Source organism: Monopterus albus, unplaced genomic scaffold, assembly GCF_001952655.1.
Source record: "Monopterus albus unplaced genomic scaffold, M_albus_1.0 scaffold6.1, whole genome shotgun sequence".
Classification (NCBI taxonomy): Eukaryota; Metazoa; Chordata; class Actinopteri; order Synbranchiformes; family Synbranchidae; genus Monopterus; species Monopterus albus.
Window position 1 is genome coordinate 5,325,590 of NW_018127886.1, and position 17,609 is coordinate 5,343,198.

Here is a 17,609-nt window from a genome sequence, read left to right on the forward strand (position 1 = left end):
AAGTACCAGAGAGGTAGCTGACCTGAGTAGTATTTTGACTTTACTTACTGAGACATACAGTACAGTACAGTGCTCAACATAGAATTCCCTGTGTAAATGTGTGAACGATTTCAGGTACACCATAGCATGTGCACTACATGTGCTAAAAATCTCTCAATGCAGTGCTTCACCTCTGAAACAACCTACAGTTACGTGACAAAACAGTGATGGCAGAAATTGATGACTCACTCCTGGACAGATGTCTTTGGCGATCAATATGTAGACCTCCTTAGAACTCAAAATGAACCATACATGGGATCATTCCAGGCTCAAGCTGAAGCAGTTTTTCAAGATTGATCAGGTCCCTTTTCTTGTTTTGTTATGGAAATTTCCCTGCGTTTGTAATTTAGCATTTTGTGTTCATTTGTATGTGTCAAACTGTATGTATTTGTATAAAGGCCTATCTATTTACAGGTGTAAAACAATAACTCACACACAGTCCAGCAACACGATGAAAAGCTTTGATTCATTTCCTTTTTCTTCTAGTACAGTTATCTGATCTATGCATTTAATTTACAATCTCCTGAGAGGTCCTGCTGGAGATGTCCAGTAATACTGTAGTGTAAGTACCCATTAAAAAGTCACTGTGTGGAAGGCCTTACACCACTTTCCCTCCTCTCTGAGGTATTTTCAAAGGCTGTTAGCTTTCCATAACATCACACCTCCCTCAACTTAGGTACACAAGCTTTAATCTGTCTCTATTTTATGCCTCCTTCTTGTCTGTGCCCTATCTTTCTCCACTCTATACAGGAGCGTTTCTCAGGGATGGGGCCCTGGACTTCCCTCTGCCCTCTTCATCTTCCTTTAACTGAATCTGTAGGTTTGTTAGGAGTGAAGAGGACAAGTGTGAAGATACAATACATTGATTAATGTGTGTTTCTGTGTGTGAGAGAGAAAGAGACAGATAGAGAGACAGTGGAAGTGCTGCCCTGTTATACTGCCTAACTTAAAGCGGATAGAATCAATAATTATATATAATGATAAATCAGAAGATTACTTATATGGGAAAAAAGATGTACATATGCAGAACCTACTGAGAACTATCACCCTACTCTGCATATTCCCTAAGACATTGTTTTTGTTTGTTTCAATTTTTTGGCCTGCAATTTCTCTGCTCTGGGTCACTCTCACGGTTCTCATTGTGTCAATTTGGCAACAACAGACAGTTATTTTCAGTGAAAACTTATTAAAGACACTGTTCCTGCTCAGCTCCAAATAGCAGACAAACAAAGTGACTAGCCTGTAAGCATTCAGCTGATAAAGCAGCTGATTATTTTTTCCTCAGGAGTTGGTAGAGACTAAAACCAGAGCTAAAACATGAAAAGACTGGATCTAACAAAAAAGATAGAAAGTGCACATTTAGGCCTGTAATGTGAACATACAGCTTACAGCCTTTTCAGAAAGAAGCAACTTAGTCAATGAAAGACACTAGTGCTAAAATAATTTGTTTATTAAAGTATTATTTAATAGAAAGTAAAGCTGCAAATCTTTTTAAAATTGCTTGATAGTTTAAGTTGACTGACAAACAAAATAACAGAGATGAATCAGTGACTAACATTATCATTACTTGCACAAAAATACCAAATTGAAATGATGCTTTTTTGCACGGTTTTATAGACTATCCATCATCTCACTGCAGCCACTTAGCAGTTTAGACACCTTTTTGGCTTTCTTTCAACAAAGGTCACCACCTCCTCACCTCAGTCTCTCCTCACACTGTTTCCCTCTCCTCCATCTTGTCTCTGCTTCACTAATTCAGCCTCCTGCCTGCTGGCTCCTTTTCTCCTCATTTCTCCCAAAATATGTCTCTACTGTTTCACTGACAGAATGCCCAGAGGAGTTTCCTCACTGAGCTCTTTACTCTTCTCACCATAGTGTATGTAACTTCCTGAACTCCCTTTAACCCCACTCTTTAGAGACTAAACAGCTCCATTATATGCTGCCTTTACGCTGGGGTCTTTGACAGGTGTTCAGGGCCGCTTGGGTCTTCATTCTCTGTTCCCTGAGAGCTGTCTGTTCAGCTGCCTGGCTGTCTTGTTCTAGCATATTCTGGCTGTGATTCCTTTTTCATTGCACACGTCTGGTCAGACCCGCCAGTTCTCCTGCAGATCAATGCACACATGGATGCACAAGCCAAAAAAAAAAAAAAAAAAGAAAGGGGGATGCACCGCCGTAGCAACACATGGTCAAAATACTGTCAAATTCCTAATCTGCTCCCACGTCTACAGGGAACAGGCGTGATGTAGAGCTTTCGTTGTTGTCGTCATGTTTGTGCTCCATTTTCATGGGCAACTGAAGGATGGTAACGGCATCCACAGAGAGCAGAGCTCAGCAAGGTGTCCAGATACAGCTTATCTCCATTTATATAGCTGTCATGGATCCACAGTGTGCCAGTGCGCTTGGTACAACACTCAATTACAGTATGTTAAAGACAAAGAGAAGAATGACGCATGAGTGCAACCACCATCACGGACAACTCAGTTTCCCCATAATGCAATAAAAGCAGTTTTCGCATGATAGTGCCTTCATTACCGGAGAAGGACGACCCCTTGAGACCGACAGAGAGAAAAGTACAGTGAAGCAAAGTAGGCCGGTCTCTGTCAAGTCATAAGGTTATACCAGTTTATGGTAAAGAGAGGCACAAGGTGTACTGCTCGTTAGGTGCCAACAGTGGACACGCAGCTATAATGTGCAGCTGGAACACCAGCATCCTCACCAACAGACTACTGTGCCCTGAACAAGATGTAGCTGCCTGCTAATACACAACCACAGATGTATACTGTATATGTCTATGGTCTCTGAAAACATGGGAACAAATTCTAAATCGGCATTACCTGGATAGAATGACATATTCTCAATCTAAGTAGTTACTTTGTTACCTGAAAATGTGTCAAAACATAATAAAAAGGTATAATTCCAGTCCTATAGATGAAAATGGTAATGGCTTTGAGCCTGGCTCCAACTCTGCCATCAGGCTTTCACCCAGCTGTTGATGCATAGAGTAGATCTTTCCCCAGCTGTGGGCTGTCACCTCACTGGGCACTTTCAGTCCCTGTCTCACACACCAGGGTGTACTGAGTGACAGTATTGACAATGAATGGACAGCTGTCATTAACCCAAGGCTTAGTCTCTGTATGTGCTTGGAGTGCTCAGCAGAGCAGCCGTGCACTTCGGCTACATATAGGGGGCTCACATATAGTCAGGCAGGCTTTGCAGCACTTAGAGTGGTTAATAATCTTTAAAAATACAACATTCCTGTATCCATATTATGATACAGCACCAAAACCTAATCAATTGTTCCATGGCCAATACCCTACCTCTCCACAAAATATCATCCAAATCTGCTAACTACTTTATGTTGTTAACAAACAAATAATCAAACACACAAACAAATGAACCAAGGAAAGCTGGCAAATACATAATCCACGGCCTTGGTGGAGGTAGTGAAAATAGTCACAGCCCTATCCATAAGGAAACAAAGAAGCGGTTTATTATCCAGGAGAAATATTGGAATAACATTTTTTAAAATAAAATTATTCTGTTGATTCTCTGGTTGAACGAGGCCAATGCAGGCAGTGTTGCAAAACCGTGAGCAGATCTACTTTAATGCGATATTGAATTTATTTGTGTTGTATCAGTGCCTAGACATTCCAGGTATTTCTTGCACTTCATTATCCAAATAATATACATTTTACACAGGTTATTTAAACTTTCTAAAAGTTCAAAGTTGTAGAGAATGATAATATGTCGCCTCAGAATGTACAAATGTATACAGTTGTTGGTTTTCAGTTTGGTTGACATCTCATTACTGTGAAGGCCACATCATTTTCATATTGTTCAAGCCATTCAGTGGCTCCTCGTGCCCTTTATGGAAGTGCCTGACTGAATGAGTCACTATCACTGCATCATTATCTCAATGTGTCAGCTTTATACAGTTGCTTTTGTAAGATTTGCCTCCTACAGCCTCAACTACATCAATTAATGATAAATAACGGTAAAATTTTCATGATGGTAAGACTTGAGATGCTAGATAAAGTGTCTGACCTGACTTCTACTTCGCCTGTGTGGGCACCTCTGTGCATCAGGGTGGGGAACACTGAATAGCTCTCCAGTGGCTAACACTAACAGGTAGCCTTGACTGACTCACAGTCCCCTTAAGGCTGACTATGAAGAATGAGCCGTGACTCTGATGTGAATTACAGCTCCACTACTGAAAATAGAAAGTAAGGACTTAGTTAGGCTGGGCTTGATTTAGGTGCAGGTGGTTCATCTGAAGACCAACTACAGTAATGTAAATGCTAAATGTCTATTCAGATACTGTAAACTTGTGTCCATCATCTGTATCTGTGCATTTAAATTTAAGTGTTCCTGTGTTTCATTGATGACAGCTAAAGAACACTTCAATATAAAAGAGCCCAAATGTGTGAGATGGAAATGTTCCTATTGATTCTGGATGCATTGCACTGGTGGCTTGGCCAGTGAGGACACAGGATGCTCCAAAATTCACTGTGAAAATTAAGGCTGCAACTGATTGTTTTTATTATCAATTACTCTGAAACATAAATTAATTCTCTATAAACTCTCACAGATGTCCATGACAGAATCCAAGAAGATGCTGTTTTGCTCAAATTAACAGAACTCAAAGATATTCAGTTTACAATGATATAAACGAATCCTAACATTTAAAAAGATGAAACCATTTAATTTTTGGTATTTAATTTAATTTATCACATATCAAAATAGTTGCCAATTAGTTTTCTGGTGATTGACTAACTGGTTCTACTGAGAATTTAACAGTGCTATAATCTATGTATATTTATATATAAAAATCTCCCCTTAAAGACGTTTGCTTTACTAATTTAAAGTGTATATTTGCCAGGCATAAAGAGCATCATGTCACACTAAGGCATTTACAGACTTGAACTGGAAATTATTTTCTGTTGTCTGATTCTCACTTTTCTAGACTAAAAAAAAAATCTCATTTCTCAGTCACTATTGTTCTCCCTGCTGTTTTATCCACTTAACACATATGATGTACAACTAAATGCAAGTTCACACCCTGTCTTCAGACTCTAGAAGATGCTGAAATTCATTCAGGAAAAACTGTCAGATAAATATATACAACACGCCAGGAGCACATTTGTCCATGTCTTCCACACTGTTCAGGGTTCTTGAATGCCACATTACAGGATGGACAAAAAGAGTCTTCCCGTTCATGGCTGGTCAGCACTAGGCTGGTATTAAACTTCTCCCTTGTATGATTTTTCACCCATTTGTACAGATACTAGTGTGACCTAGGTTCTCATTTTAGACCTACGGGGCCTCCATGTTCTTGCGTCTTCACCTTTAGCTGTCCTTTTCCTCTTCAGATGAGCACTTGCTGGTAGAACAGGGGCTTGGTGCAATACAAGAATGTATATCTTATTTTTTACCAAAGCCTTGTTAAAAAGAGAGTACATTATATAAGACCCGCTGACTCAGAATTTCCCATATTTACTCATCAAGGCCTGAGCATAAGGGAGGTATTATGTATAAGACATTGCTCTGGTTTAGGGGGTGAGTCATCGTCATGGCTCAATATCAGCTTTCGCAAGGTTTGATATACAGTCTCCTTGTTCATTAGGAGGGCTCAACATATCCCTGCAGTTCTCAGAGATTCTTCTCATGTCAGATCTGAGAGGTTAAGCCAGGTATCAGTAAGACCTGTGGAGGAGGATGAGATTCAAAAACCCCCAGATTAATGGGCGCTGCTGGTTAGAAACAGGTCTGTAACTGAACAAATTGGGTCTGTCTGTCCACGAGCAAAGAGCTACCGTGTTGAAGTCTCCTTGCGTGAGCCGCTGAATTCCTTCGAGTTCCAGGGACACTGTTCTTTCAGTTACCCTGCTCTTTGTCTTCCCAAGAGGAAGGTCAAGTAAAAATAGGTTTTTTTCCATGAATATTAACAGTAGGTAGCTGTTCACTTGCCCCTACACTAATGCTGAAACTAGCTGATTAATTCAAAAGTCTATTTACCATAACTTTGATAAGTTGTTTCAAAATACTAAATTTGCTAGTTCCTGCTTCTCAAACAGAAGAATATGTTGTTTTTCTGTGTCTCTCTCTTTTTTTCCCATTGCAAATTTGAGTATGTTGGGCTTTGAACTGTTGGTTGGTAAAAGCAAGCACTCTGTAGACATCCACATCAGCTCTGGTAAACCTGTGATGTACATTTTTCACAATTTTATTACATGTTATATGAATTAATATTAGTAATCAAAAAAATTAAACAGGTTTTAAATAGAATATTTAGCTGCAGCCATATCTGCACCATATTAGTGCACCATATTGTCCCAACAGGAGTCTGAGGTGACTCTTTCCAAACATCCTGACTAAACCTTCCCAACCAGTGCTTCTCTATCTGTATCTCTTTCTGTGGGACAGAAGAATAACTTTATGGAACAAAGCCACAGGGAGAGCCCTGTTTGGACACGCAACACTTCAAGGTGTCCTCTTCACAACGTTACCTTGAACGACACTCTGCAATGACTAAGTGGAGGTTTGAGAGAGAGAGAGAGTAACACTTTATTAGCATGAGATCTAAAGTGTCCTTGTCTGAACAAACTGAATAAAAAGTTTTAATGCTCCTGTTACCTGACTTACAAACTCAGGAAATTCAGACTTTTCCAGAAAAAAGCAGAAATAACGAAAACAATGTCTGTGTCAAACATGAACCCTTAGAAATGTTCCTTTAGACAATTCAGTTCAGACCTATACTGAACTGGCCTTCTCTGAGGTTCCAAGAACACTGCTTTATTAATACTGTACCTTCATTCAAGAGAAAACATTGCTCTGATTCTCTGTGATGTGATGCTGTCTCTGTTCTCCTCCCCAGTGTTGAGCAAGTGGATGAATACAGTGTCAGCCTCTGCAGCTGCAAGGGTCACTGTGTGGGGGAAAAAGGCAGCCTTTGCCAAAGGATTACTTTGGCAAAGGCTGGTGTCCCAGACGCTAGCACAGTGATGATCTACACTGAGGGGGGGGTGATGTTGTGTACTTAGGGTCAGCAGACACTGACATTGTCCTTGCAATGACAACTGTGTTTACTGTCTTTCATTTGCATAGCATATTGAGTTAGACAACAATAAAATAGTGCATATTCTATAGTTTTAAAGGCTGATATTCATTGTTGCTTATTAGCTTTAGCCCTCCTCACTAGCATGTCTGATCTGCCATGCTGTGTTGTTTATTCTGGTGTGTCAAAGACCCAGTGTGACATTATCACATCCACTTATGTGTGAATTAAATCGTCCATAGGAGGGTTGAATTCAGCAAGGGCCCATTAAAAATGTGCTATGGCTAGCTGATGAGTGCAGAGAGGTGTGACTGCCAAGATGAGGGGGGAAAACGTGGGTCTCATTAGTGAAGAGTTGAAAGGTGAATGACACTGTTTTTTCTGAATCATTCAGTCAAGCATTCTTCATGAGCGTAAAACTCAACATGTGTGGGAGTGAGCAATGATCTCTTTCCAAGCCCACACAATCTGACCAAAAATAGCCTCATTTAAGTAAAAAAATCAAGCCATGTATTTGCAGCGAAGGTACAGTAACCTATATTTGTAATTCAAGAATAAGAAGCATTTACAGCAAATACAACAAGAACCACATCATGTGTGTTTACTGGAGTTACTCCTAAAAGTGCAGAACATGACTGCTCCCTGGTGTTCTCCTCTTATTAATAAACAATCAATTCATTATTCCATATGCAGGGGGACAACTAACAGGCCATAGAGAAATAAGCTGCACACCTGCAGGATCCACCAACTGATGAATCGATTTCTTCTGAGCGCATGGCTGTGCTGAAACGGGGCTATTCCTTACCTATAGCCAACCTCACATGGACGACCGGTCATTGATCACCACAGTGATCAGTTCAATATGGGGCAAGAGCGAAAGGGTATATGTTAGGGCTGTCAAGGGGCTATGCAATGCAGTTGTACATGCGCCTTTTTAGAATGCAACACACCAAAACCCAAAGCCAAACCCATGTGTCTCGAGGCTATAGAATAATGGTGACTCAGATAAAGCAACAGTCTACGTCTGTCCTGGCTTCGTGGCTCACACATGCATGCGGATTGCGCTGCACAAGGAGGATGCATCATAGAGAAGGCAATATATAGGCTACCTTAAGTTTTTAGCATGCGTTAATTTCATATTAAAAGGCCTCCACGCTGTTTCCTAAATACCACTTGCAGCCGTAACAGCCCAGTTGGATACAGTCATCTTTATAACGCGCAAATCTGGAGTGGGCAAGCAGCGTTTTATAGATGCTGATATGGCACATTAATTTTCAATTTGAAGCTCCAAGATTCAGTGTTACAGTCTGTATTTTACGTCCAAGGATGGGGCCATATGCGCTAATTATCCCTTGGTGTTCTGATAGCCTATCCCACTGGGCAAGCAAGGATGCTTTTTGGAAACCGCTGCATCGCCAAAGCGGCAAAATAAAAACACCTGCCAAATAGCCTAAATATCCAGACAATAACGCGCCTGTCTTACCTGTGCCGTGAGCCAAATCGATGCCCGGTTCGGTGAGTATGTTCGGGTCACTTTGAGATCTGCCTCGTTGCAGACAGCCGTCTAGTCCATCAGATGTAGCCATGGGGAGACAGCACAAGAATCCTGAATAAAATATTGAAACCCCAACAAGAGGCAGGCAAGGTCAAGAGGAAAGCAGCGAGCTAGTGCAGATTTAATTCGCTCTGACAACAGCCGCTTTGAGCATCTACCAAGGAGCCATGGCTGAGCAGAAATTCAGTGTGTGTTTGTGTGTGTGTGTGTGTGTGTGTGCATGCATGTGTGTGACCGTGTGTATGTGCGTAACCGTGTCTAGGTTGTGTGCGCGATGATGTGTGTGGATGTGGGAGGGGTGATATGCCCCGATGATGCCTGTGCCTGTCCAGCAAGACGACCAAAAATTCAGCAGACCAAATAACATCTTAAAGAAAGAGTTTATAGCCTATTTAATATTTATGTAGGCTAATTTATGGTCTTTGGCAACATAAATAATTATACACAACCTCTAGTGTAGCATTTATTTAAAGTGTACTCAAGTTTTATTAAGCAAGCCTTGTAACGCCATATGATGCAAGATTAAGTAGAGCGAGAGTAAGTAAAAACTATGTAGTTTTACTGGATAGTGTTTATTAATAAAATATTTGAAAACCTAAGAATATCATTTCACTTAAAACAAAGCTGGCTTCTAGAGCTTCAGAGCTACAGGACTCCATAATGGCAGCAGTCCATTGGCTGGTTTAACGTATGACGCGTCAACGCGGAAGTGAACTACTACCGGAGGAGAAAAATGGCAGCTTACAGGTGCAGCTACTCGGCTGTGTTACTTATTCTGTGTATTTGTTCAGTGTCTACTGCCATAGACAGTGAAGAAACGACACTAACCGGTGCTCACCATGTCGGTGAGGTCGACAACACACAAACAGCCACCGAAACAGGAGAACAGACGACCGAGCAGCCCGTGGTAGAGGAGAGGCGGTGGGAAGCTATAGATGTTGAAGAGGCGACTCCGGGTGATTCTGATATCGACGAAAAGGACACCTCTGCACCTGAAACCATAGTCCCCTTAACGGTACCACAGCTGAAAGACGATTTCCAGGAGGAATTAGTAATCAGACCGCTTCACTCAGGAGATATTTATGCTAGCTTCCAATTCCGCACACTGTGGGAAACAGATTTTATGAAAGGAAACAAAGGTAAGCTAACTGTTAGCAGTGACACTGATACGAGCTGCTAAATTTGAGTCAGAAATAGGAGACATTGCCAGCTTTATGTTTAAGACACTTTTAGGCATTGTAAGCTGTAATTAATGGCTTCATAAATGGTTAAAATATTGTTATAATTTGCTAATGCTTTAAAGTTCATTTGTGATCCACTCAGTGGAACTCTTGGGTTGCCAGATTGTAGAAGATCTTTCTCCTGCACAACGCATTGTTTGTCTTTTTAGCTTCTTAATACATTACAGAAGCCTCAGCAAAGTACCACTTGACCACATCTGAAAATGGTGTAAACCATGCATAAAACAATTCACTATATCCCATAAACTCTTTATAAATGGTTCCTTAGTAGAAAGGGGCTAATGAGAGTTCTAACTCAAATTTAGCATCCTAGACGTGTTTATTTTCCGTATGGTAATAAAATGCATTTAAAAATCTGTGCTCTCCATTTAGATGATGTTGATGATGTAAGTGTATCTGGATGTTTGTCTGTATGTATATAAATGCATGTGTTTTTCATTCAATATCAGGTTTTCAGAATGTTTTTTTTTTCTTAGTTTCGTTCTTAAGCTCTGAATCTATCCTCCTTTTCTCACCTTACTGAAATTAACAGGTCTTAACAATCCCAAATTTTGCAGGCACCCTGTTATTTTACCCCAGGGAATATCTTTTCCTTCATAAGTTAGACTTACCATTTTGAGGAAATCACGAGATAAAGTATTGTTCATTCACTCAGCCTTTGCTTTGCTTTTTATTTACCATAACCACTACCACTACAAAATTCCAAAAACTCTTGCTATTTTTGTTATTAATTTGCATACATATCATTAGACAATGATTTTTTTTTTTGCCCACCCTAATCCATAAATGTGTTATATTTTTCAGTGTCCCACTACCGGCTGTTCCCCAAGTCTCTGGGCCAGGTCATCTCCAAGTTCTCAGTGCAAGAGCTGCACATCTCCTTTACACAGGGATACTGGAGGACCATGCAATGGGGTCAACCCTTTCTGCCGTCCCCTCCAGGTGCTGAACTCTGGGTCTGGTTCCAGGACTCTGTGACAGAGTGAGTATAGCCCTCTGTTGCTCAAAGCCTTCCTAGCTCCACTATTTTGCACCAGTTCTAAGCAGTTTTGCAGGATGAAATCAGTCAAAGCAGCAGGTATATTAGTGTTCAATAGAAAACAAAAGAGGCCATAAAAAGGTTTTGTCTTAAGTAGGAGACTTTGGTGTGATAATTGATGTGTGCAGTTCTCATGAACTAGTTGGCTAACTGATGTTTACACCTCAAGCAAAAACAAACTGCTGGGTTTTTTAAAGTCATGGGAAATGTAAACAGTAACTAATTCTGTCAGAAACAGATGTGGTATACTGAGGGTAACTGGGCACAACAAAAAAGTAAAGAACACGAATCCTATGATGAATTTCTTGAACCCAGGCAGAAAAACGCAGCACAGTGTTACATCTGTGCCTGGAAAGTCAAACTCTTATCAGTTTGCACATATGCCGAGTTATTTTTATTGTGCAAATAATAATTGGCTATGGAAACAGACACAGTTTGTGTTGCATGGAAGTGATTGTTAGGTTTGGCACAGAGCACTGTTATTTTACTATTGAGTTATATTTTGCTATACATGTTTGCTATACATATGTGTACATAACTCTCTAGTGTGTGCTTTGTCAGTTGTGTTAACTCTTTCATACCATTGTTCTGTCCCTTTTAGTGTGGATGGCATGTGGAAGGAGCTGACAAATGTTTTGTCAGGGATCTTCTGTGCTTCGCTGAACTTCATTGATTCCACCAACACTGTTCAGCCCAGTGCTTCTTTCAAACCACTGGGTATAAGCAATGGTACAGTAATGCTTGTTCAATCTTCCTTTGCATTTTGTAGTCTGTGCTAATGGTGTGATTAGACACCTTGACCTCTTGCAGCACACATGCACTGCATTACATATAAACTGACTTTTGTTTTTTGTGTTGAACCTGAAGTGACAGACCACCGCTTTCTTCGTTATGCCACGCTCCCACGAGAGATTGTTTGCACTGAGAATTTGACACCCTGGAAGAAACTCTTGCCATGTGGCTCTAAGGTGTGTTTCTCTTCATTGATGTTTTTCTAAAAATAGAAAGAACCCAAATGCTTTGTGCGCTCTTTTATATGAAACACTTACTGACATCCATAATGTTGTGTCTCACAGCCTATGACAGAAATTCATTGTTCAAATGTTGCTGACTGAAGCTAACTTTCTTCTAAGCAGCTAAGTTTCTTCTTCTGCCTCTTTATGTGGTCATGTTGCACTTACAGGCTGGTCTCGCTGTCCTGTTGAAGTCAGAGAAACTCTTCCACAGCAGTTTTCATTCCGAGGCAGTGCACATCAGACCCGTGTGTCAGGACTTGCTGTGCAAAACCACATCCTGGGAGCTGAGACAGACACTGAATGTGGTCTTTGACCTGCACACCTCTGGACAGGGCAAACGAGGTGAGCAAAAAGCACATTCTTCCTGCATTTGTACAGTTCAGTAGTAGGAAAGAAAAGCACAGTGATCTCTTCCTGGTCATAGTTAAATCAACCTGTTTGTTCCTTCAGAGTGGTCTCTGTTCAAGATGTTCTCTCGGACTCTGACAGAAGCTTGTCCGCTGGCTTCCTCCAGTAAGATCTATATCGACATCACAGACAACCCTCAGGTTTGATTTCTTCTTGATATGCATTACATCCACTCAAAATTTCACAGAACACAAAGGGGGATTACTAGCTATAGCTGATGATAAAGTGAATACATCTTCTCTAAGTGACAGTATGAACAGAGCTCTGCAACAGTTTTGACTGAGATAAATATGATGTCATTTTGCAGTGGGAGCAGTTTGAGCTGAGCCCAGCCACACCTCTACTGAGCCAGGCACTGGTGCTGGGGGACAGACGGACCTTCTCTGTCTACGATCTGACCCAACAAATCACCTTTGGCACCGTGCGCTCCCTCAACCTGCTGATCCGCTGGAAATCCAATGAGGGTGAGCGAACACATCAGAGCATGACACAGAGCTTTGTGTAACACACTGGATATAGTCTGGTTTCTATGGTGCAACTGGATGGACTATAAATAAGTTTAAAAAATGTGCCAATGGCACACGTTTGTTGTAACTCTCCAGGTTTTACTTGTTATTTTATTCTCATCTTGGACTTAGACAGTTAACATGCAGGTCTGCTGCTATGCAGTCTGCATGGTTTTGATTCAGAAAGTCCTCAACAAGCAGCATCTGAATTCACTTTCAGATTACAATGAAACATTTTTCCAGAGGAAAAAACAAAAACAAAAGGAAACTCTGTGTTCTAGATCACTGTGTTTTGTTTCAGAGACCTTTTGATGTTGTTCCTGTTTGTTCCCTAAGGTCAATAAAAGACAGATTACATAATCACCTGTTAATGTCTCAGACATTAGGGTGAAACTTGTTTATTAACAGAAGGTTTTTAACAAAGTCAAGAGAAACGGACTGGATTCCCGTTATGGATGCAAAGCACAGTTCTACATTGTATTCTTTAACTCTGCTAACAAATGTAGTAATAAACTTAATTATACAGCACTTTTCAAAACAAAGTTAAAAAGTGCTTTACAGAGTTGAACCAGGATTAAAATATTACAAGACTGTAGTGATGCAGATAAAAAATCATTCAAACTAAATAATAGAAAATAAAATGAAATATATTGGCCAACAGTGTTATATGATTAAAAAAAAAATCTTGTCTTCTAACATTTGTCAGCGATTCTAACAAAAGAATGTTTACACGGTGATCACCATGTACACAAATCCACAAGCTGAATCAGTTATGGTTTCATAACCACACCCCTCAGAATTCACGAATGCGTGTCACCATGGCAACGATGATGATGACTGGGGGAAGAGCTGTTGCACAAAATGTGGCTGACCAGCTACAGACTCCACTGTTATTTATTCACAACAATCTCCAGCTGCTATAACTAAAATCAGGACATCCACATACATTTGCAAGCTAGCAGTTTAGCTGAATGTCCCAGGAAAAGCTGATTTAGCAACCTAATGCAACAGGGATAATGCCTAATTTGCTAATGTAACGTTATCACAAAGATCGACCTTCCTAATTAGGCAACATCATAATGACCCTAACAGTTTTCAGTGCCACCTAGTATCAATTTACCCACCTGTCCAGCAGAAAAAGAGCAACCTCTGTGTCTGTCCTCATTCCTTTTAAATTCAGGAGCTCTCTCAGTCTTTGGAAAGCGGCACCTATGTTGACACGGGTCTCTGACTTAGCCTGATTTTAGCCCTTCTTTTTTGAAGTTTGTTCTTCTGTTTTTCTCCTCCTCAGTTGTTCAGTCATGTAGAAGCGGTGGAGCTGGTAATTGTTCAGCCATCTCTTCCTTTCTGAACTCTAGACTTTACAGCCCCCGCTAAACGCACATACAAATTAGCCAGCCCGACGCCAATCCTTTTTTCATCTATTAGAGATGGAGCACAACACACCACCACCTGGGGTTTGTGGAGAACACAAACTGAAAGGCCAGGCAGAGAAATGTGAGGACAGTTTAGCTAAATATGACAAAATGTTTTAATGATGTAGGATCGCTGACTATATCTTTAAAGCACCCTGTCTCATGCTCCCCTCTCTCCTGCAGGTGACATGCTGCGGCCCCTGCTCCACGCTGAGCGATACGTGGCCGGTTACGGGCTGCAGACAGGAGAGATTCATACACTCATGTACAACAACCATCCTTACAGGTCTTTCCCTGTACTGCTGCTAGACTCTGTGCCCTGGTATCTTCGCCTCTATATCCACACACTCACCGTCACCAGCAAGGGAAAGCACAACAAGCCCAGTGAGTCCCTTCAAAAAGCAGAGAATGATGCATGTTGTGCACACCAGTTTGTAGTGAGAGTCTGAAATGAACAGCTACTCTATGAGTTTGCCAAATGCTGGAACAGTTTTTCTGTGATTGGTAAAAGTACATGCACAACAGAATTCTATGTACAAAACAGCTCTCACTGCCCCCCAGTTTGTGTTAAAGCTGTCATCAGGAGAAGTACTGTATCTTCAAATATCTCCCACTCACACCAGTTTCATTTGCGTTGCCATAACCATAGACAACAGAAGCATGGCTGTTTCTGCCCATTATTAACTTCATGTACATTTCAATCATGCAACTGGTGCAGCTTTAAAAACAAAGAGGCTGATTCCCAGTGTTTGTATTCATCATCTTTTTGTGGAAAGTTGAGCTATTTTGGAAGTGCTCAGGGTACCTGTTAAATTAACTGTTGAGATTTATTATTGTAACTCTACTAACACCACAAATATTTTGTTTCCTTATTAATTAAGGTAAAATGATTGTACCTGCTACATGAGTTACACAGAGCCTCCCCAGTGTAGATGATTCTTTTCACCACAAGGAGGCAAACCTGAGTCATTTTGTGTTAAGTAACTTGTAATGAAAGATGTTTTTTCATTCTACCTATTTATCTTGGTAACCTGTTTGTATTCAGACATTATCATCAGTCATATTTATTCAGAATTATGGCTGGGGGGTATCTATATGTACATAGTAAATTTTCAAAGGCTTGTGGATAAATACTAAAATCAGTTCAGTGGTTACTCATGTTTCTCTCCCTCTGCCAGGCTACATCCACTACCAGCCGTCTAAGGACCGTGTGAGGCCCCACCTGCTGGAGATGCTCATCCAGCTTCCTCCCAACTCCGTCACTGAGGTTACAGTTCAGTTTGAGAGGGCTCTGCTTAAATGGACTGAATACACCCCTGATCCCAACCACGGTTTCTATGTCGGGTATGCACATAGGGTGGCTTAATTCCATGAATTTCTGAAAGAAGATACCCACTCACATCATTGTGAGGCCATGAACTTGTAGGTGTTGTATGATTTTGAGGGGCGTGAGAACAGATTATTATGTCTGGGGACTTTTTTTTTTTTTTACATTCACTGTGATTTCTTTCTGACTTTCAAAATAACTAAGATCTGTGTCAACATTTAGGTCATCAGTAATCAGCTCTCTTGTACCAAGCATTGCCGCCATGGATACCAACAGCACTCTGGAACGCCCACTTTTCAGCAGCTTGTAAGCACAAACATTTTCCATTTCTGTTTATTTATGTGTTTGAGTTCTTGTTTGACAGATCTGTTTGTCTGGAAAGTCAAATGATCAAATTTCCCTTCTCCCTTCAGTTTTCCCTGTAAAGAGGAGTCCAGCTACTTTGTGCGTATCTACACAGAGCCTCTGCTGGTCAACCTGCCAACTCCAGACTTCAGCATGCCTTATAATGTCATCTGCCTGACCTGCACTGTGGTGGCTGTGGGCTACGGCTCCCTCTACAACCTATTGACCCGCAGCTTTCAGATAGAGGAGCCCAGCCCAGGATTGGCCAAGCGGATAGCCAACGTTATCCGCAAGGTGAGGGGTGTGCCACCACTCTGAGGCTGGCATGAATGCTGACCAGCTGTGCTTTTAGAAAGGAATTTTCCTTTTAGTCAAACCACTGGTAAATGTGATATTCAGGGAGGAACGGAGAGGAGCGCTGGTATGAATGTTTCTGAAACATTCAGCTTGAAGGTTTTGTTTTCATATGGAGGGAAATGAATAATAAGTCTTTTGCACATTAATGGTTTCAGGATCATTTCCTGTTGGTTAAGGACAAACAGATGTGGACATTTGTCTACTTGGAGCTTTTTTATTGTTTGTACTGCAGTGGGAACCACATCAGAATGCTTTAGTTTGATTGGTTATGTGGATGTTGAAAACCATGACTCCACTACATCATAATACAGCCACACTGTCAGTGAGGTATTTTCTTACTCTGAGGAAACTGAGGTAAAATTATGTTTCTATAAATGTGAGACTGATTTGGCCTTACGCTGCACTAAGAAGCCCCTGAGCACAGACAGGAAAAGTACAGTCGCTGTCGGTCTCAAACTGTGCTCCTGACCTGTCATCTCCTCACTAGGGAAGGTAAAATCAAATGACCCTTAAAGCTGAAATCACTCGGTCAGAATGTGACGTTTTATCAAACTTTTAAGACAAGGCATCAAATTAATCTGAAATACCACAGCCGAGCATACATACAGCATTAAGGTTGAACTATGGAACATTCGGATTGTTTCCCTTATATTTACTAGTTCTTGATACTTTGTACAGTTATTATCTGGCAGGCATCGTGTTGTTCTTATGGTATGTGAGAAGAGAACACACGCCTGCAAAAACACTGAAAAGCCACCAAAATAAACCTTTTTTCTCTAAGTCAGACATGTCCTTGAGCAAACATTACTCATCTGGAAGTACTTGCTCTTTAAAGAGGAACAGCCCTCTTACCATTTATTTTGCACTCATCTTTGGATGCATGCTTGAACGATAGATGCGATGGACTGCAGGCCTTGAAAACAAATTGCCTTAGGTTTGTAACACCTTCAGTCATCAGTTCAACACAGTTTCACTGTGTTTTAGTGAGTAGAAGTATGTCATTATGGAAAATAGCTTACCATAGCCTGGAATACTTCCATGAAATTGTTTTAAAACTTTTAACTAAGAACAGCTCTGGCCTCTGTTATGCTTGTCTCCCTACAAGGATTCTGTTTCACTGTGAAAAGTGTGCAGGATGTGAATGTTTAACTTTAAATGTTCTGTATTGCCTTTTCAATAAACATCTTTTTATCATTTTTATTCAATTTACTTGCAGCGTAAGAAGGTATACCATTCTAAACTGCACCAGACCTAGAGCAATTTTGCTTCTTGTCGCCCACATTTTTGTGTAAACAAATTTGTCTCCA

The 17,609-nt window shown here is 40.8% G+C and overlaps 2 protein-coding genes across 3 annotated transcripts in view; one reads left to right on the forward strand and one right to left on the reverse strand.

The window, feature by feature from the left end:
• Positions 1–9,161, reverse strand: part of phactr3a (phosphatase and actin regulator 3a) — a 32,187-nt gene extending 23,026 nt beyond the window's left edge. For both annotated transcript variants that reach the window (XM_020615721.1, XM_020615711.1), the window contains exon 1: positions 8,577–9,161. In XM_020615721.1, coding sequence (XP_020471377.1) covers positions 8,577–8,679 — 103 coding nt within the window. In that variant the 5' untranslated portion in view covers positions 8,680–9,161. The remainder of the gene's footprint in view (positions 1–8,576) is intronic.
• A 136-nt stretch (positions 9,162–9,297) lies between these two features.
• On the forward strand, positions 9,298–17,467 carry pigt (phosphatidylinositol glycan anchor biosynthesis, class T). The gene is made up of 11 exons (XM_020615698.1): positions 9,298–9,787; positions 10,694–10,871; positions 11,530–11,657; positions 11,796–11,896; positions 12,112–12,286; positions 12,395–12,492; positions 12,660–12,816; positions 14,457–14,657; positions 15,452–15,617; positions 15,823–15,906; positions 16,014–17,467. Exons 1-11 carry the CDS (start codon positions 9,382–9,384, stop codon positions 16,261–16,263), a joined length of 1,944 nt encoding a protein of 647 aa, XP_020471354.1. The 5' UTR covers positions 9,298–9,381; the 3' UTR covers positions 16,264–17,467.
• Positions 17,468–17,609: the final 142 nt, after the last annotated feature.